Source organism: Gymnogyps californianus, chromosome 6 (assembly GCF_018139145.2).
Source record: "Gymnogyps californianus isolate 813 chromosome 6, ASM1813914v2, whole genome shotgun sequence".
In the NCBI taxonomy this organism is placed as follows: domain Eukaryota; kingdom Metazoa; phylum Chordata; class Aves; order Accipitriformes; family Cathartidae; genus Gymnogyps; species Gymnogyps californianus.
This window is the reverse complement of record NC_059476.1, coordinates 878,140-898,630: the sequence shown is the minus strand read 5'-3', so window position 1 is coordinate 898,630 and position 20,491 is coordinate 878,140. Positions and strand designations below refer to the sequence as shown.

At 53.7% G+C, this 20,491-nt stretch overlaps 1 protein-coding gene across 2 annotated transcripts; it reads left to right on the top strand.

Annotated features, from left to right (window-relative positions):
- Nucleotides 1-189: 189 nt before the first annotated feature.
- On the top strand, nt 190-18,829 carry DPYSL4 (dihydropyrimidinase like 4). 2 transcript variants are annotated; one of them, XM_050898689.1, is made up of 14 exons: nt 190-450; nt 3,435-3,523; nt 4,252-4,436; nt 5,307-5,471; nt 6,898-6,959; nt 7,058-7,138; nt 9,360-9,428; nt 9,537-9,657; nt 10,379-10,535; nt 12,598-12,739; nt 13,859-14,029; nt 15,278-15,457; nt 17,401-17,572; nt 18,511-18,829. In XM_050898689.1, the coding sequence occupies exons 1-14, from the start codon at nt 190-192 to the stop codon at nt 18,600-18,602; spliced, it is 1,947 nt and encodes a 648-aa protein (XP_050754646.1). In that variant the 3' UTR covers nt 18,603-18,829. The 2 variants fall into 2 exon arrangements, with proteins under 2 accessions (XP_050754646.1, XP_050754647.1); XM_050898690.1 differs by lacking the exon at nt 190-450 and adding an exon at nt 1,182-1,220.
- Nucleotides 18,830-20,491: the final 1,662 nt, after the last annotated feature.

The following is a 20,491-nucleotide window of genomic DNA, read 5'->3' as shown; positions in this document are numbered from 1 at the left end:
GCCCGGGGAGCCCGTCCGCGAACCGCGGCGGGTGGTGACGGCCACCGGGCGGGGCGGGGGGGCCGGCGCTCGGTCCCCGGGCTGCTTTTAACGCGCTTCGCTCTTCTCCCCGGGGCCAGCCGGCTGCAGCAGCGCAGCGGCCGCGCACCGGCAGCGGGGAGTGAGCGGCGGGGCCGTCGGCCGGAGCCCATGTCGGGGCGGCGGGAGGAGGCGCTGCCCGCCTGCTTCGCGGGGCTGGGCGCGGGCAGCCCGCGGCCGCGGCAGAAGCGCGGCGGCATGTTCTGCAGCGTGGAGGACGCCTTCGACAACAAAACGCTCGACTTCGCCTCCCTCGGCGCCCCCGGCCCCGGGACCCCCTCCGGCGGGCACCGCCGCGACCCCGGCCCCGGCCCCGCCGCGCCGCCCGCGGGGACCGCCGCCCCGGCAGAGCTGCCCGACGGCTGCCCGCAGGTAAGGGGCGGCTGCGCCGGGGCAGGGGCCGGGGCCGCCTCCCCTCCCGCCGGCCTGGCCCCGGGGCAGGCATGGAGGCAGGCGGGGGGAGCCGCCAGCCCCGGCCCGGCGCCCTGAGCCCCCCCCGGTGGGGTAGCGGCGGCGCCCGCCCCTTCTGCGCCCGCGGGTTGCGGAGCCCCGGGCGGAGCGCGGAGCCGCGCTGGCCGTGACCCCTCCGGGAGGGCGGACGGAGGCCCCGTCCCGTCCCGTCCCACCCCGCCGGCCCGCGGGAGCCCCGCGCCCGGCAAGGGGTCCGGGAACAGGCCGGCGGACCGGCTGCTTGCAGGGGAGGGTGCGAGGGGCGGTGAGCGGCCACTTCTCCGTCGGGGGACACAACTTTCACCGGCCCCCGCGACCCCCGGCCCCTGCCGCGGCTGCAGGGCCCCTCCGGGCGGAAGCGGGACCGGGCAGGGGCTGCGCGCCCCGTCCCGCCGCCGGGCCCGCGGGGCGGTCGGGGCTGCGGGACCGACCCGGGCGGCTCCGCTCCCCTCCGCTCCTTTCCCCGCCGGGCCGGCTTTGTCTGCAGCGCCGGGAGCGCGGCCCCGGGCCGGCGTCGGGCGGGGGGAGCCGGCGGCAGCGGCGGGGGGCGCGCACGCACGCAGGGACGTGCACACACAGACACACGCGCACACACAAGCGCACACACACGAGCACGCACACACACGCACACCCAGACGGAGCGCGGCGGGAAGATGTCGCACCAGGGCAAGAAGAGCATCCCCCGCATCACGGTGAGGGGCTCCCCTGCGCGGCGCGGGCGGGCGGGACCCCCGGGGGCTGCGGGTCCGGCCCGGACCCGGTGCCGGTCCGGCGGGGCCGGGTCCCTCGCAGCCGGCGGTGATGGAGCGGGGCGGCCCCCGCCGCCCGTGGGGCCGGACACCCGGGGAGCGCCGGTGGGCTTTTATCCGCTAAGGGGGGCCGGGAGCCCGGCGGTCAGCGCTGCCGAAGCAGCCGTCCCTGCCGAGCAGGGGGGGTGCGGGCGGTGCAGCCCCCCGCCCCGCCGGCTCCGCCGCTCCCTTTGTTGGCCGCGGCCCGGCCTGAGCCCGGCGGCCCCGGCGCTTTGTCTGCCGCGGGCTGGGGCGCAGCCGGGGTGCCGCCGACAAAGCCCGCCCGGCTGCCGGGGGACAAAGGCAGGCGCGACCCTCACCGCGGCTGCGGGGCTGCCCCGCCGCCTCCCTAACTTTCGTTCGGGCGCCGGGGCGGAAAACGCGTGTCGGAAGGGCTGTGTTCGCGGAACGGGCTGGGCGGGGGCGGGGGAAGCGCCTGCCCGCCTTGTTCCCTGCCCGGCATCTGGTCGCCTCCGCGCCCGGCTCGTTGCCGATCGCACCGCCCGGGTCCGCCTTTGCGCGGTGTTTTGCTGGCAGAGCTGGCGGCAGCTGCTCTGCTTCCCCCGGTGTTGCTGCTGCGATGGGGAGCAGCCTGCGCTCCCCCGGCCGGGCTGGGGTAGGAGGGGATTCCCTTCTCCGGGTGCCAGGGCTTCTCAGCAGGAGTAAGGAAAAATCTCCCAATAGCGATGGTTTTTTTTCCCCCCTCGTTTTGCTGGCTCACGGCTGAGTTCCCTCGAAAACATCCCGGTGGCTGCCTGGCGCTGCGTGAGCCAGTGGCGAGCTGCGTTACTGTGCTGCGGGAGCAGATCTCTGGGCGTGCGGGGCTGGCGCTGGTGTGGCACAGCTGGGGTGGGGAGGGGAATGGGGTGAGGATGGGGAAGGGGAAGGGGTGAGGATGGGAATGGGGTGAGGATGGGGAAGGGGATGGGGTGAGGATGGGGATGGGGTGAGGATGGGGAAGGGGATGGAGTGAGGATGGGGATGGGGTGAGGATGAGGATGGAGTGAGGATGGGGAAGGGGTGAGGATGGGCCCCGCAAGGGAAGGGGCCGTAGGGCTCTCCCATGGGGCAGCCAACACAGAAGCTTCTTTTGATTGATTTTATGGAACAAGGGAAAACAATAGAGATGCAACGGAAGCCTCGATACTTTTAAAAACACAATGTAATTCTTTAATAGTTTTTTTAATATGCCAGTGATGCTCTTTAAAACAAGACCCCAAAATGTTTTCCAGGCTGTTTAGCATTGGCATACATTGCTGTGTTGTAAATCATCTCCACGTGCTCTTGCATCCGTCAGTTGTTTTTGTGCTACGGCCATGCTCTTTGTGTTGCCCGTTTTAGCCTTGGTAATAATTTTTCTAGCAACACCAGAGAGCAGGAAGGGAATCCTCTTAAATTAGGCTGCAGTTCCACATTTATGTAAATGCCACTGCTTTCTAATTCTTCTGGTTAAAGATTCTGCAAATCTGACAACTGTACCAGTGTCTTGCTTTGAAGTGAGAAAAGTCCTTGAGGCATTACCTGCCTCCGACAAGACTGAAAACTAGCGAATGTCAATAAATTACCAGGTTAATAAGATGCACTGAAAAGTCTCCGTAAGCGGAGCCGATGGAGGAGGCAGGTAGATGGCTGAGCTGCAGGATGTTGTCTTGCAAACCTTTTAAAACTGCTGAGAACTTCGGTCAGTCTCTGAAGCTGCTCTGAAGGAGCTCTTGGGGGGGCTTTGGGGGGGCGGGTGTGCTTCCTGCAAGGCAGGGCAGGAGCAGCGAAGGCTGGAGCACGCTCCCTTCGGCCGGCTCCGCTCAGGGATGCGCGGCTCAGACCTCGGAAATGGGGGCTGTGCTGGTACCCAGAGCTGTCGGGCTCGGCTGTGCTGCCTGCACACCCCAGGCTTGTACCGCGTTTCGCAGGACATCCGTGTTCCTCTCAAATGACGATTTTATACGGTTTCCTTTGCAAAATACAGTTGGGCTTTGGTGTAGAATAGTTTGGATAATCACTAAACTTGTACGATTGAAGGGCAAAATATTAAGTCCTACACTCAATGAAAGCTCAGAATGAGTAAAGTAGCACCTAAATAAAGTTGATCTTTAAAAAAGTGTGGTTTTTTTCCGTTAGAGTGACCGGCTTCTAATCAAAGGAGGAAAAATTGTCAACGATGATCAGTCATTTTATGCAGACATTTATGTGGAAGATGGTTTAATAAAGTAAGTTAAAAATTTATATTTGGTAATGTAATGTCCAAGCATGATACACTGCCGTGGAATTTGAACAAGGTTCCTTTCCGTCATTTTTCTCTTGGAAATATGTTCCCTGTTTGAAAAACAAGGGCAGCTTTTTAGAATAGTGTCAGGAAAGAGCTACACGAGTGCACGTGTGCAGCTGGAAAGACATACAAAGTGCTGACAGTTCGTGCTCTGTTGTCAGCTGTGCGGGAGGCGAGTGAGGAGCCGGGTGAAGCGCTGCCAAGGCACGTGAGAGGTCGCGTACAGAGTCCGGCACCGAGACCTCAGCAGCTCCTCAGTTCTGAGCAGGGTCCCTGGCGTGATGGCAGCTCCTCAGTTCTGAGCGGGGTCCCTCGCGTGATGGCAGCTCCTCAGTTCTGAGCGGGGTCCCTCGCGCGATGGCCTCGTGTGTCCCAACGCTGCTAACGAGCGCTGGAGCCGGGAGGGGTGGGATGGGTGCTGTCGGGCCGGCGCAGTGGGACCCGTGGGGTTCTCCAGCAGACCCCGGCTCCGCTCCCGCACCCGACCGAGCACGAGGCGCTCGCTGCGTGCAGCTGCTGCTTCTCCTCCCCGGGGAGAGCCCGGCCCCGCCGTGCGAGGAGCCCTGGGCGGTGCACGCGTGCGTGCCACGAGCAGCGCTTAGAAGCGGTTTTTGCATCTTCACTTAAAAGTTGTTGCCAATTAACAGGAGATCCTAATGCCATTTCCAGACAAATTGGAGAAAACCTGATTGTTCCGGGCGGTGTAAAGACAATTGATGCCTACAGCCAGATCGTGATGCCCGGGGGGATAGACGTCCATACCAGACTGCAGATGCCCGTCATGGGGATGACCTCTGCTGATGACTTCTACCAAGGCACGAAAGCAGCCCTGGCAGGAGGAACCACAATGATCAGTAAGATGGAGCAGCATTCGAACAGGCTTCTAAGTAGAACATTGTTTAGCAAAACACATTGGGCCTTTCATCATTGCAGAGATTATTTACCCTCATAGCAGAGAAATGTTAATTTTTGCTGTAGAAATCCAAGCATTACAAAGCTAATTGAAACGCATTATGTACCTTTCAGAACCTCCTTCCGTTCCTACACACGTATATTAAAAATATATAGCTGCTCCTGCTTCACCTCATAAGAGAATAAAATAGAAGAAAACTTTAAACACCTTTTAATGTATTTTTAATAGCTTTGTGAGTGTGTTTTTATAAGAGTTTTTCAGCTCTGTGAGCATGGGTTCTGTTTTTGTGTTAATGTGAAGTAATTTTGATTTCTATTTTGTTCTTGTTCTGGTCCCAAGGCCCACTGGAGTATGTGACTGAAGGAGCAGTCTCAACAAGTCCCGGCGTAGCTCAGTACCGATCTCATAGCCAATACTGTAGGGAACAGGAACAAAGATAAGGGGAGGTGCAGGTAGTGATGGGCTGTGGGTGACTGCACGTGGAAAATGCCCGAGGGAGCTGTGCAAAAGTGCGCAAGCATGTGCTTGGTCACCGGCGTCTCTCAATGCTGTGCTAGGTAGGCTGTGTGGAACAAAAGGCATAACCATAGCCGTAACTTGGAGTTCGTTTGTTCCGTTTGTTGCACTTTATGCGGGAAATTTGTTATCCTTCATCTTTAATCAATGCTATAAAAGTGAATTAGTATTAAAATGTCTCCTTTTCACAGCAGTAAAGTCTTGCACAAGGATATTGGTGGCTGCTGCACCCTCCAGGTATTTTCTCTAGCCCTTTCCCTGGCACGCGCGTTAACACTGTGCAGTGTTTCCTCAGTTGACCACGTCTGCCCGGACGCTGGGACCAGCCTCCTGGCTGCCTACGAGCAGTGGCGCGGGATTGCCGACAGCCAGGCCTGCTGCGATTACTCGCTGCACGTCGACATCCCTCGCTGGCACGAAAGCCTGAAGGAGGAGCTGGAAGCGCTCGTGAAGGACAAGGGTAAGGGCAGGAAGAGCGGTGTTCTGGCAATAACCCCACGAAAACCCACCCAGACCAGAATTATTGCGGTACAGGCACATAAGCAAGTCGCTGTAGGGTAAGCTGCGACAGCTGCTGCTGCTCTGCCGTACTCTTACCCAGTGATAAATGGGGTACGTGGAGGGGACCGTGCTGCTCCGCTATTGAGGTGTGAACTACCCGTCCTTTGTGTCTAGGAGAAAGAAAGGTGTGGACGGGGGTGTTGGCGCCGGATTCATACCGTAACATCTTGTTCATGTGCTCTCCCCTGTGGGCAATGCCCAGCCCAGTCATGAAAACCGATTGTGGAAGCTCAAGGAAGGGTATCGGGCGCCCTGCTTCAGGCTGCCTGACGTACAGAACAGTATTGAAATAAAAACGTTCAAGACGGGGCTTATAGAATAAAACTAAGCTTTAGGCTTTCCATAGAGATTTTGTTTGTGCCTATGATTCCTGCACCTCCTGAAGCATCCACTGGACACGGCTTACTGGAAAGCAGGCCGTGCGGCGGGAATGCATGCATTTCATTAATACTTATTTCCGTGTTTGGAACTACATTTTGCTTTCAGATATGCTAATGTAGAGCTAAATGACTTCAGTGTAATTTGCAGTCTTGCAAGCAAGGGCTTAATGGGTCAATTAACATAGAAATTTGCAGTGAATTTCCCATTAAAATGCGGAGTGGCTGAAGTAATGTAGCTATTCCAAGCTTATATCGGCTATTTTTCATATGTACATTTGCATGAAATACAGTTTATTTGTAATTTGATTGTAGTTTGGGATTAGTTGTTGCATCTATCCATATAAAATACAGTAGCAATTCTCCGGCTTTGACTCGGTGGTTCACGAATCATCCTTTATGTTAGATAGAAATGATAGAAATTAGGATTGCCTGCAACGCTGTAGGCAAAGTACTGCCCGTCTATTTCTCCAGCTGAACCGCGGTGCGCTAGATAACAGTGCTCTAATATTGGAGAGTCTCAGCTTTTGCTGTAATTTAGTCAGCGCTAATACACTAGTTCAAAGACAGTTTTCAGAGGCTGGGGATAAACCATGAATTGAAACCACCTCTGGAGGGAAAACTCAGCTTGGGAGCAATGCATTTGATTCTGTGCGTTCGGAGGAAGTTACAGAGAGTACCTAAAATCAGAAACGGGCTGTGAGGTTTTCTTTTTTTGGTTGAGGTGCGTCCAAAGGTAGGGGTGTATTGTCTTTCATGGCTCCCAGGCTTTGGGGTTCAGCTCTTGCGGGCACGTTTCCCATTTCAGCCCTTAGCCTTGCTTTGCTTTCAGTCTAACCCTCGCCGGCACAAACGCCCCCCGGTTCGAACGCCCCCTGCTCAGCCCGTGCCGGGTCGCCGAGTTCTCAGCTGGGGCAACAAACACACGTGGCATTTTCTTTTCTTAAGGTGTGAACTCCTTCCTGGTTTTTATGGCCTACAAAGACAAACTTCAGTGCACCGATGCCCAGGTAATGCAGCCAGCCAGCATCCAGTGAAAGTCATCACCCACGCTCTGAGCGTGAACTGTCATTTATCCGATGCTGAGCAACCCACTGTCTCTTGGCAGATGTATGAAATATTCTGCATTATTCGAGACCTGGGGGCCATTGCCCAAGTGCACGCTGAAAACGGAGACATCATCGATGAGGTACAGTCTTGATATTCGTTTAAATTAAAGGTTGACCGGAGTATTTTGGTTTAAGGCAAAGCGCTGACTTTAACAGATGGGCTGTAGTGTCTCGTGGAAGGTGGAGCAGTGCCAGCACGCTTTTAGCCTTCAGTTGGTGCTGCAAATTCAGTAGGGATCGGCCCCGATGAGAGAAGGAGGAGCAGCCTGCTGCGACGCCTGGTTGCTTTGGGGAGAGGACCAGCGAGCACTTTTCGTGGCCGGGCGGCAGAGCAGCCTTGGTCAGCGTGTGCGTGCGGGCACCGAGCCTTGCAGCAGACGGGGGACCGCAGCAGCGGTGCTCCTGCATCCTGCCACTGCGCCTCCAGCCACGCGCCGGGGGGGACCCGCTCTGCGGTGTGAGCTGGTTGCCCAGGCCTTGGAGGGCGAGGGCTGACGGGAGACCCTGTGGTGGCAGCGTGTGCAGGCACGAGAACGTGCAGGGGGATCGGGGGCTTCTGCTAAAACCAGCAGCATCCTCCCAGCTCCTCGCACACACTTGGGTTTCATCGCAGAAACCTTTACAGGGACTGTTCAGTGGATCCCACCAAGTACGTTTTGGGGCTTCTTAAAGGATGACTGACTACCTTAAGTGATACTTTATCACATTATCTATCTTCTTTAGAAGTCTTCAGTACTTGAGAAAATAAGGAGGCTTGCATCTTTTGAAATAATGTACGTTACGTTTGCCAATATTTATCTCCACAAACGGCACTCAGGAACTTATTTGGTATTGCAGCCTTGGCTCATGTTCATTGTTTTTCCTTTTTACCTTTAGAAAAGAAAATCTCAGATGCATACTGCAATCAGATGACACGAGGTAGAATTAGACTTGCAGTTCCTTTTAGCTTGTGGTCACGCGAGTGTTCAGTCTGGTGTGGGAGGAGAGTTTAAAATTAAAAGCAGGATCCCAATCCTTCAAATGGGCTTATTTGAACAGACAGGATAGAGGCTAATTCCCACCTCCCCGGGATTTTATCTGAGAAACCTTTTCTTCAGCTGGCTGTGACACATAATGTGATCCCAAGCAGTTCAATATCTTCAGAAGTATTTCTTTAAGCTGTCAGTGTGATGACGTTCGAGCCCTGGGGACAAACTCGGAGGATATCTGCAACGGGAATACAGATAAATAAACATCCTCTAAAAGCAGGATCCTTTAAAGCCTGCAGGATCTGGTCCATAGTGTTGAATAATATCCTTGCATCTAATGCCAGCTGAGTGGGAGCGTTACATGGTACAAAACATCGCAGAAAGGAAACGGGATGAGGTGTGTGCTGGAGAGCTGCTTTCAAAGACAACAGGAGTAACCTGGGTGCAACCCAGAGTTCATTCCAGCTTCTGTCACCGTGGGTTCCCAGCTAACGTGGGGTCCCTGCGGCGACTTGATGCATGCGCATCGTGACGTGAGGCTGCGGCAGTGGGGACTGGGTGCGTCGCTCTTCAGGGGAGCTGGTGCTGCCGGAGCGGCGGAGCCGGGTGGGAGAGGACGTGGGCACAGGCAAGCAGGGCTGCTCGGCTTCAGCCCCTGTGCTGGGGCACGCCGCTGGGCTAGGGCTGTGCAGAACAGCCCCCCCGCTGCTGCCTCCCCCCAGAACTGGGGAGGGGAGGGGGGGCAAGAAGCAGCAGCCTTTCGTCTGAGCCACATCCCCGCTGCTGCATGGCGAAGTGCACTGGGGATGGGGAATGCGCGTGGCCGTGGCTGTGTGACTTGTGGGGCCAAGCTCTGGAGAGGTGGCCCTTGCTGCGCCCCGCTGTCAGTCTCGCGTGCCGTGCACCCATCTCCGCTTCCTCCGCGGGCTCCTCTGGGCGGCTTCAGGCAGCCTCGGGTCCGGGGGAAACGTCTGCTCCTTTCCTGCAGCCATGCAGCATACCTAGCGCAGCCTTAAGGTTAAGCAGCAATGGGTTCAAAATCCCGCATGCTCCAGAACTGTAGCTGGGTGTGAAGAGTGGGGAAGGTCCAAAGGTGCTGTTGGGACCCAGCAGTTCCCAGTCCAGGAATGTTTCCACAGCACAAGGTGGGTCTCCTAGGAAGTAGCTGCAGTGGTTTGTGGAGCGTCGCAGGTATGAATGGTATTGCCTAGTCGGACTCATGAGTTTACGTCAACCTTCAGGTTCTTCTGAACAAGGTGTTCTGTGTCCCGCATTGCTTCGGACAGGCTGTTCCTATCACTGACTGCTCTTTCCTTCATCTTCATCCGCCTAGGAGCAAAAGAGGCTGCTGGAACTCGGGATTACTGGGCCAGAAGGGCATGTCCTCAGCCGCCCTGAGGAGGTAACGTCTCCAGCCCTTCAGCAGAGCTCCCCAGGGCTTTAGAACAGCCGCCGCGGCTGTAGCAGAGGTGCCCTGAGACGTTTTCTGCCTGTGTTCTGGTGCCTGCAGGTGGAGGCGGAGGCCGTGTACCGTGCAATTACCATCGCGAAACAAGCCAACTGCCCCTTGTACATCACCAAAATAATGAGCAGAGGTGCAGCAGATGTCTTAGCTCAAGCAAAGAGAAAAGGTAAAGCATTGTTTTGTATTTGCATGCTAATTGAGCCTATTTAAATATGTCCAGGAATATCATTCTAGCTGCAAGGTTTAAGAACTCGTTATCACCCAAGCTCTCTCGCATTTTAAGGGTGCTAAAACTTGGTGTTGGCTTTTCTTCGCAAAGTGTGCCAGAGCGAATTGCTCTGAACTGGAAGGATTTCAGGAGATGTGCTTGAAACGTTGACACCTGAATCTCAGTTAGACACAGCTGAAAAAAAGGAAATAATTCAGTTGCAATCACTTGTCATGAACTAAATGAAAAATGGATCTGGAGCAAGCTCCAAATTCAAACTGGGGGTAGAGTGGGAAGAGCTGGAAGCAATCCCGCGGGGAGCAGGGCGGAAGGCTGTGCCAGGGACAGGCGGGGGTCCACAGCCACCTCTGCCCCCACCTCAGTGACTCTGCCAGAGAGACACTGGTTTGATTTAGAGGAAGGCATGATGGTTTGTAGCTAGGAATGTATGTTTGGTCTAAGGGGAAAACAGATGGATTGAAAACTTGTTTTGACAGCATTTCCCAGTTGTGTGAGATAATCTGAGGGATTAACGTGAATTTAAAAAGCTGAAATGCTGGGAACACTGAAGATAAGTGAAACCATCTTGTATCGTTAACCGCAGTATTTGTCTGCGGTGTGTGAAAAGAGGCTGCAGGACATGCGGCACGTTTGCACTCGTTAATCGATTGCTCCATAGGCACGGTTGTGTATGGGGAGCCCATTACCGCCAGCCTGGGCACCGACGGGTCGCACTACTGGAGTAAAAACTGGGCCAAAGCCGCAGCCTTTGTCACATCTCCCCCCATCAGCCCGGACCCCACCACGCCGGATCATCTCACCTCTCTCTTGTCCTGGTGAGTTCCGTGTCAGCACGGATGCCTGAGCGCATCTCCTGTGTTTGCATCCCGCCTGCATTCATTCGAATGCCGTTTACGGTAACGGCATCGCCTGCAGAGCTGGGGCTGGCCCGGGGGTCGCAGCCCCTGACCTGGCTTGGCCCCCCACCTTTCGCCCATGGGTAACAGCCTCCGTCTTCCCGGGGGCTCCCCCAGTCTCCTCCCAGACCTGGGCATCGTAGGGTGCAGCAGCACAGCAAAGGCTTGCACACAATTCAGCTTTCCCCTTGGTATTATAATCAGAGTAGGAAAAACAAGCTATCAGTTTTTGCACTCCTTCATATCAAAAGAATAAATCTTAGGGTTTTTGAGCAAGGAGCCAGGTGACTCTTTCAAAAAGAGTCTAAATTGTGCTTTGATGAAGCCAGGTCATAGTTACCAGATTTTCTGTGTAAAAAACAGGCTCACACTGACCGGTTCCTCCTTCAGAACCAGAGGGGGGGAGGCACAGCCTTCCGCGGGATGGCCAGGACATCCCAGCCCAGGAGGGACGGTGGCCACTGCCGCTCTGCCTCGCTGTGTCCTGGGGAAAGCCTCCTGCGCTGCTTTAGCATTAAAGCAAAAAGAAGGATTTTTATCGGAAGCAGTGCTGGGCACTTGCAAGATTTTAAGATGTGTGAAACGTAAGCTTTTGGGGCACGTCACCGCGCGGAGTTGTTTCGGTGTATTGAGCTACGCGGCAAAGCCCCAGGGGCCGGCCGGAGCATCCCTGGAGCCGTGCAGGGACCAGGCGGGCGCTGGCAGCCCAGACCGGGCAGGGACACACAAACACCCATGTGCTGGGGCTGTATCCAGGGACGCAGCCACCAAGCTGTTGATCACGTCTGGAGCTTTGCCACGGGCCGAGGTTTCACATCTCACGGCAAATACGCACCAAATCTGTCACGGCCGCCTTGCAGAAAGCAACCCATAGAAGTGGGGATTCATTTACAGCAGAGGGTTTGCATTCGGGTGCCTGCGGCTCGGCCCCGGCACCTTCTCCGTTCGTAGCCACGCAGCCCGCGGAGTGGCACCAGTCAGTAAAGCTCTCTGCGTTAACTGCAGTTCAGTGTGGGCAGAGTTAGAAAAATCAGGTCCAGAAGGAATGCCTGAAGAATTTTTGAAATGGGATGAGAGATGTTTATGGATCCAGATAATTGTAAAAAAATTGCATTCAATTTACATTTTAATGAAGAAATAAACATTTCTTAGAATTCCCTGAAATGTGATTTTTTTCCTAGAAGGATGAACAGTTGTTAACAAAAGCGTTTCATGTTAGCATATCTTACGTAGAATATAAAGATATCTCAATACATTTAATGTTTTCTTAAAAGAGGCAATAAAATACAAGCATAGGTCAGCCTAGCACAGCTTTGACATAAATCTGGAGGCATGCTCTCAGGCTCGTCAAGCTACACACGCTCAGTTCTCTTCTTGCCCTGCCGTGCCCTGCCTGCCAGCATGGGTCCAGTTCCTTCACCTGTAGTATGTGATAGTACATAGCGTTTGTGTTTATCCAGGGTCTTGTTTTATTTAACCATATCCTTGCTTTAAAAGCAGCCTTGCTTGGAGAACCATGTCCTAAAAGTAATCTGAGGATCAAAAGGAAGGTACAAAGATTAAAATGTTGGCTTAAATAGTAAAAATAATGGCCAGTTTAGGAGAGAATATAAATAGTGCTTATGAGGCTGCTGTTTACATCTCTTAGATGATTCCAGTGCTTAACTCCTGTATAAATTAGTAGAGTGAGATGCCTCTGCGTACCTGTAAAAATTGCCTTTTGACTTGACCTCCGTTGGCATTTACGGCTCGAAAGTCGCCTGCCCTTACCGTCCAGGTTGGTGAAACCGGTGTGTGCCAAACAGACGGAGCACGAAGCCCACAAGCCGTCAGTGCCGCACGCAGTCTCCCAGGCGAGGGGCGGCTCTCGCCCGCCGAGAGGAGCGGTGCCGCGGGGCCGGGGAGGTGGTGGTAGTGCCGAGGAGGCTGTTCGCGCCGTCGGGTGCCTCCTCTGACCCCCCCTCTGCTGTGCTTTGCCTAGCGGGGACCTGCAGGTCGCGGGCAGCGCTCACTGCACCTTCACCACGGCGCAGAAGGCGGTGGGGAAAGACAACTTCACCCTCATCCCCGAGGGAACCAACGGCATCGAAGAGCGGATGGCGATAATTTGGGAGAAGTGTGTGGTAGGTACTAAAATGACGCCGGTCCCTTGCGAAGCTGTGGGTGCAAGTGCGTGTGAGCAGTGCTTGTGCTAGGTGATGTCAGCGTCCTCGTTAATTCAAACGAGCCAGGAGGTGTGACATTGTCTAGACTGCTACTTCAGAGGAGCTTGCTAATGAGAGAAAATGTGACACTCGAATGCCTTCGGAGTGTCTTCAAAGGCTTCGGTACGGGGATCATCCACCCCGCTCTCACTCGCAGTCACAAGAGAAAGTCTCTCCAACACATTTCCCTAAGGGTAAGACGCGACATTCCTCTTCCCTGCTGCTTGCAGGAGGCCTGGGGAGGTGGATGGGGACAGGGCATCTCTCCGTGGGTGGCCATGGCCATGGCCGTGCGTGCCAGCTGCCTGGTCACCCCAGGCCCCACCGCTGGGGACGGGTTCCCGCGGCACCTCCGTATCTGCCGGGCGGCGGAGCTCTGCTGCCGAGGGGGAGCTGCGGTACACGAGCGTCTGGCCGGTGGGATCGAGTCCCGTGTCCCTGCACACCCCTGCACCCTGCCTGCCCAAGGAGCATCCCTGGGAGGCTCTAGCCTGCATCCCACGGAGCAGGCATCTGTGTGCGGACTTCCAGGAGCTTGGGAACCAAGCCACCCTGAAGCCTCCGTCTTAGGTAGGCTTTGTTCAAAGATAAATAGAATTTATCTTGAGATAATAAATAAAGATGATAAATAGCACCATTTAGGTTCACTTCCAGTCTTTCTTCACTGAAATATCCTTAACCATCTTTAGTGAACATGAGACGCCTGTACAGAGAGTTGGAGCCTACCTGTGAAGGTGATGTTTTTCAGAGACCTTAAATTTCAGAGTCCAGGGAAAACAAAACCCATCTATTGTATTATTTAGCCCCCAGGGACAAGGCTCAGCCCCCCACATCTCCCTTTTTCCCCCGTAACTGCAGCCCTGTTGCGGTGTGGATCCTCACACCGCATGGTCGCGCGGTCGGATCCTGTGGTTTCTTCTGGAGCCTGACTCCTGCTGCTGGGACAGCGCGGGTCCGGCCACGGGGACGGGGCTGCTGCCCGCCGCTGGGAGCAGGGCACGTCTCCGGTGATGGTCCTTCTTCCCTTCTCTTTCCCAGGTCTCTGGGAAGATGGACGAGAACGATTTTGTAGCAGTGACCAGTACCAATGCTGCCAAGATCTTCAACTGCTACCCCAGGAAGGGGCGCGTCGCCGTGGGCGCTGACGCAGACTTGGTTTTGTGGAACCCCAAGGCTACTAAAATCATCTCAGCAAAAACCCACAATCTGGTAAAATATTTTTTAAATTATTTTCTTGAGCTGGTTTTAGAGTCAGAAGAGAGCAGTAAAGCAGTATATTTCTTCAGATCAGAAGGATCAGATCATTCAGCAAGGGAGGAGCTGTTTATGTGGATGAAGTGATGAAGGACCTTGCATTTGCTTTTAAAAACGCAAGCAAATGAAAATACCCCTTGGGTACTGTAAAGGGTGGGATTGTAACTGAGTGGCAGTGACTACTCTGAGACCCTCTGCATCCGGTACAGAAATTTTAAGATCAATGTATTCGCCGTGGACTAGAAAAATGTAAGTGCAGAACTTGTTTTAAGTATTAAACTATTAATATAGTTTAACATATCAGCATCCTTCCTGAAGAGCCAGACCCATTCCTGCGCGGGCTCCACGGGCGCTGCCTGTCCGTAGGGATCACTCAGTCGGGAGAGATGCGGGTGCATCTTATGGCATTTTAGCCGTGGTTTTCCAGGCTGTGGACGTCCCCAAACTAATTTCCAGCATGAGCCTCAGACAGAAAGCTGCAGTTTTGAAAGAGAGGGGAGGGTGAGGTGTTGTGAGGAATGGTGGCGACGGGGCTGATTGAAGTTAATGTAGAAACGTCTTGACCCGTGTGATTTTTTTTCACCAAAATGTTTTTTATTGAAGAAAATTATCATTATGATTGAAATACTCAGGTCTTTTCTAAGAGGAACAAGCTATTTTTCGGTCCAGAAAATTCACTTTTGCTTTTTTCTAATGCCGCATTTTTTCACTGTAAACTTTGGGTTTTGGAGAGTTTGTTAGTGATTGTAATGGGAGCATTTGACGAAAATGGCAGGATTTTGCATTTCTCACAGCACGGACCCGACTTTCCATACCTATTTTGGTAGAAGACTTGCAGTGACTTGGAAGAAATGACAACTTCTGTCCCCGAATGGAGACCTTAAGCAGGGCTCTTCTGGGGCTTAGGGAGAATTAATTGGTCGCGTACAGTAAAAGTCTGGTTTGCTGCAGGAGTGCTGCATTGCTGCCTGTCTTCTGGGCAAGGACTGGGTGTGCTGAGGATTTACTTTCTCCATTCCAGTTTGCTTTAGTTCATCCGATTAGAAGAACCTTATTATTTGAAATGTAAAGGGTTAGTTAACTACAACTTGTGGTGCACGAGGAGCAATGTACAAAAACGGGAGCGTGTGCGTAGTTGGCTAGACTGTCACCTTCTCTTCTTAAATCTTAAAGACACTGAACATCTTGGTTTGTTTTTTCCAGAACGTGGAGTACAACATATTTGAAGGCACAGAGTGCCATGGGGTTCCTACCGTGGTCATAAGTCAAGGAAAAGTTGTTCTTGAGGATGGAAACCTGTTTGTCACCCAGGGGTCAGGTCGCTTCATTCCTAGAAAGACGTTCCCTGATTTTGTTTATAAAAGGATAAAGGCAAGAAACAGGGTAAGGAGAATTTTATTTGCCATAATCCCATATTTTCATTGCAATCTCTCTGCGTTATTGTATTGCAGTTGCTGTTATGGCTAGCCTGCTGATGGAGTAGGCAACAGAAACAAGAATATTATTAATGTTATTTCTTCCTAGGCCTTGGAAATTTAGGATGTTGTTATGTAACTGCTTTGGGGTGTGGCTTGGCACATTAATCAATAATGCCTATTTTAGTAGTACAGCTAATAATACTAGTATTATTAGTATTATTTGCCTATTATGAAGTTATAAAGCAAAAATATGACTTCTAGCAAATCCGGTTTTGCTTGTTTTGCATTGAGGTAGAAGGGAGGAATTCCTCTCCTACCTCTACTGGAAAATTTTGTGTTATTGTATTACCAGTATCTGCTCTGCATCTGTCAGAGGGTAATGGCTGTAGCGTTCGGTAGTTCCTGGAAATACAATAAGATAAATCCTCCAGTGTGCCAGCACAGCTTTTTAAGGAGATATGAAGAGGTGCAAATATATAAAAAGCTTCTTAACAGCTCTGCCCTCCTCCCCTTTTCCATGTGTTATTTTAGACATTTTCATTATGCATTGTAGATGAAGGTAGAGCAGAAACCATTAACCCCAAATTAGCCGCAGAGGTCGTTTGGGCGCTGGCAGCTGCGGCAGGGAGTGTGTCCGGAGTCAGGGCGGGATGGGGATGGATGGGGGCCTGCCAGCTCCCTGCGGGATGGGGATGGGACCCTGGCAGGTCCCTGCGGGATGGGGATGGGGCCCTGGCAGGTCCCTGTGGGATGGGGATGGATGGGGGCCTGCCAGCTCCCTGCGGGATGGGGATGGGGATGGGACCCTGGCAGGTCCCTGCGGGATGGGGATGGATGGGGGCCTGCCAGCTCCCTGCGGGAGGCCGGGTCTCCCCCGCGGCAGTGCCCGGCGGCAGGCAGCCATCTCCACTCCATCTGGCAGCAGCCGTCGGTTCACCTCTGGCCCGGCGCTGGCTCTGGCGGTGCTGTTGGTGGCCGCCAGTTCCCTGGCACGTCCCGCATCCCCTTTCATGTGCAGGGAAGCGGCGGGGCGGGCTGGCCAGTCCTGTCAGCTGGGGCAGAGGGTCCCCGGGCTCCTTGTTCGCCGTCAGGCTGCATCTCTGTCCGCTGTGGAAGCAGACACCCTGTGCTGTATTTTTTATCGTAAAGGCTGGAGTTTGCTAAACACAAACCGTGATGCAGAGTGAGCTGAAGTCCCTGCTCTGTGGGATGATAAGCAGGCGTCAGCCCAGGCGGTGAGGGGTTGGTTTGTTCAGTTAACGTGTTCGGGCAGGCACGTATGGCACTTTGCGAACAACCCGGCAGCCTGCCCATGCCAGCTCGCCATCCTTGATTTAACCGGAGCTTTTGACAAAAGCTACGGTCAAAAGGAGCGCTGGAAAACATTGAGCAGGGTATTTGCTTCGCAAAATATACAGTGCGATGAAGACAAAGGTCATGTAAGAGAAAAATTTCTACAGAAAATGCTATATACGTCTCGATAACCTATCAGTCCATGCCTTTTTAATTTGAAACCCAGCACTTTTCAGCTTCAAAACACGTCCCTTCTGACCCTGTGGTTGTCAAAGGGCTGTCACCACTTCGCCTGGGAGGAGAAGCAGCCTTTAGCAAATCCGTGATGAAACGCTGGTAACGAAGTCATTACGGCTTTGGCTCCCCTGGCAGCCGTGAGCGCCCAGGGCTGAGCTCATCCTCGCTGCAGGAGGACGTGGCGGTCACACCGGGTGACATGGGTTGGGGTCTGGTCTGGTCTGGTCTGTTCGGGGGTACAGTCTCCCCAAAAACCCTCAGTGAGGGGTTCAGCACAGACAGAAGGACAAGAAGTCATTACCCATGTGTTGGGCCTGGTTCTTGCTCGCCTGAGCTTAAACACGTGCCTTGCACCTCTGCTCACTCCCCACCTCGTAGCTGGCCGAAGTCCACGGCGTCCCCAGAGGGCTGTATGACGGACCGGTCCACGACGTCCTCGCGAGCGCCAAAGCCGTGGCCCCCACCGCGGCGTCCAGGATCGCGCCCTGCGCGGGCAAAGCCCAGGCTCCTCCCGTGCGCAACCTCCATCAGTCGGGGTTCAGCTTGTCTGGTAGGGCGGGGGTCCCCTGGAAGTCGGGGGGGGCTGCAGGCGGCGGGGGGCTGGTTTGCGTGGGTATCACGAAGTCCCAGGCTTGCGTGAGCAGCGGGGCAAAGCGGAGGAAGAGAGACTTAATTTTTGCTCAGTAAAAAGCAATTCTGACTGTTGCAGCAGCCTAGGGACTAAATGCAGCACAGAAATCTCTAGAACATTTTACAGTATCTATGTAAATGCACTGACGAACGTGTATCGCAAAGCCTGGCGGGGGGCTGCGAGGCGGCTGTGAGTACAGGCTCCACGGAGGGTGGAGGCTGCAACGATGGGGAGCAGGAGGATGAGGCTGAAGGTGAGGGTGTCACCGCGGCCCTGCCCGGGTCAGTGGGGACACTGTCGGGGGGTCGGGACTTCAGCCCTGGCTGCGCCCCCCGTGAGTCGGGGGTTGGAAGTGGTCGGGTTTGTAGAGATTAGCCAAATAACTCCATTTTCAGGAACCAGAAAGATAATTCCTTCGGTCTTTCTGTGTAAGCAGGCAGCGATTCAGCATCGTTCAGCTCAGCATCCTGCAGAAATCTGCCCGGCAGCTTTAGGGACCTTGGAAAGCCAATGCTCTGCCATAAAATGACTTTCGTAATGTTTTCTTAGCTGGTTGAAATCAGAATGATCACATACTGTTTAATAAATGTACGAGGTCCCACATTTTATTATATAGAAACTGTTTATTTACAGGAAAGCCATTTATAATGTTTTCCAGAAAGAAGAAATAAAAAATAAAGACATTCAGGCAAATAAAGCCATTCCAAACCATACTATGATAATATAGCATCCAAAATGATATGTAACAAAAATATTAGTATTTCCCACAAAGGAGATGGTTTATGATCTGTGCATTTAAGGCAGCGGGACTCCCACACCGTGCCGACAGCACGCCCCATGCCTGTCCTCTTCCCCAGGGTCGCAGGCGGATGACCACGTTGCCAGACGCACGGCTCAGAAAATCATCGCCCCGCCGGGCGGACGGTCCAACATCACCTCGCTCTCCTGACGGCCCCCGCGCCGGCGGGGCAGCCTGGGGGCTGCGCTCTCCCCCGGCGCCGACGGCGTGGCTGTCCCCGCCGCAGCCACCACCGCGGCGTGCTCGGGTCCTGCCGGGGCCGGGGCCAGCTGGGAAGGGGACGGTGGGTTGCCCTCAAGCTCAGGATGAAAATCGAGCGTTCCTCAGCTGCCCCAGCCCCTTCTTCTTGTAGGTAGAAAATAGAGTAACACCCCCCACCCCCCCGCAACAGGTAGCGCTCCCATCTCGATTTCTCCCGGTCTGTATTTCTTCACTAGCTACTCGGAAAGCCCTTACCTTGTGCATGCGGGCACCTAGACGTACACTTGGCAGCGTGCTCAGCCGTGCTGCTGGCTGGCTTGTGGCCAGGACGAAAATGAAGGTACATTTTGGCTGGAATACGCTCCTTTCTAGTGGCATCGACTGCCCTTTCTAGTCAAAGGACTTTTAGCTGATAAACACTGCCGAATCTGTATGGTTTTAATACGGCGAGTTGCATCTCGTCTGTTTGCAGCACCACCGAGCAGATCTCTACACCTTCTCACTGCGCAGCCCTGGCCGTGCTCCGGGCGTCACCGTCACCGCGCCCGTGAGCCAGCGCGGCTGTGCGGGACGGCAGCGCGTCCGTCTGTCCCGGCCGTGGTCACAGCCGCAGTGGGGCGGGTGCAGGCGCCCCACGTCCCGGAGCAGGGCGGGTGCTGGCTGTTCCTGGGACCCTGAGCTGCGGCAGACGTGCCGGTGGGCTGCAGTCTTTCTGTTAGGGTTGTTTTTTTAAAGATTATTTATACAGTTTTTCAAGAACCAAGTGTAAGTCTTATAACCAATAACACGGCTCATTTGACGGCCAGTTGCATATGACAAACTCTTTTATAAAGGTTATTATAGCCCATTTATTATATTTAAAGGTATGTACAGTAAAGGTGAACCTCTATGCCACAAAGCTATGCATGTACCTCTAACAGAATGGCTCGCCATTCGTTTTCTGTTCCTTGCTTTGAATAAAGTTTGTTGGGAATCATAAAATGGTAGAAGTGGTTGATCCATCTGAGTCAATTTTTGTGTTTTCTTCCTTTGTGGTTTTATGCATGAGCGTTTGTAAAACCAGTTCATGACTTGGAGGTTACTGTACTCCCCTTCGACAATGAAGAGAGGCTTATTATTAGCTGTGTAGGAATAACGCAGAATCCCACCCTTCTGCTTAGACCTGGCATGCTTGCCAAGGGCTGCTCGATCAGATGCGGTGTCACCCAGCCGGCCTGCCTGCCGAAAGCCTTCGGTTTGCAAATAAAGCTAAAATACCGTGAGGGCGGTCTGATTTTTCCCACTGGGTCAACACCACTCGCGATGCCTGTGAGACGCAGATGCAGCAAGACATGCTGTGACGTGTCTGCGAGACACAGATTTTCCTCGGGCAATGTCGTGCTTTGGTTTCCAGCTCTGTCTGAAAGCAGGGAACAAGAAAGGGAACAAGAGTGTCGTGGAAACGTGAGCAAGCATCTGCTCCATGGGTGGAAGCTGAAATCATACCGTTTGGCAGCTCTGGATGCACTAACCCATGAGTTAAATATGAAAGAATGTATTACTACCTGAATTCACAAATTTAAACCAGGAAGGGATTTTTTTTGGTTTTTTTGGTGGGGTTTCTTTGATTATCTGATCTGACATACATCTCAGAGCTTAATGCAATGACCTGTAGTAATTTCTGCATCAAACATATATGGGAATGCATTTGTTCATATATTTTATATTTAATTCTAAATTATTTAATTTCATTTGTTGGTTTTCTGGTTTTTCCTGCAATTGCACCAAGACTATTGAACATCTATTTATTTTCTTTCTAAATAGAGTTTTAAAGTGATGGCAGTGGAAGCTACATAAGG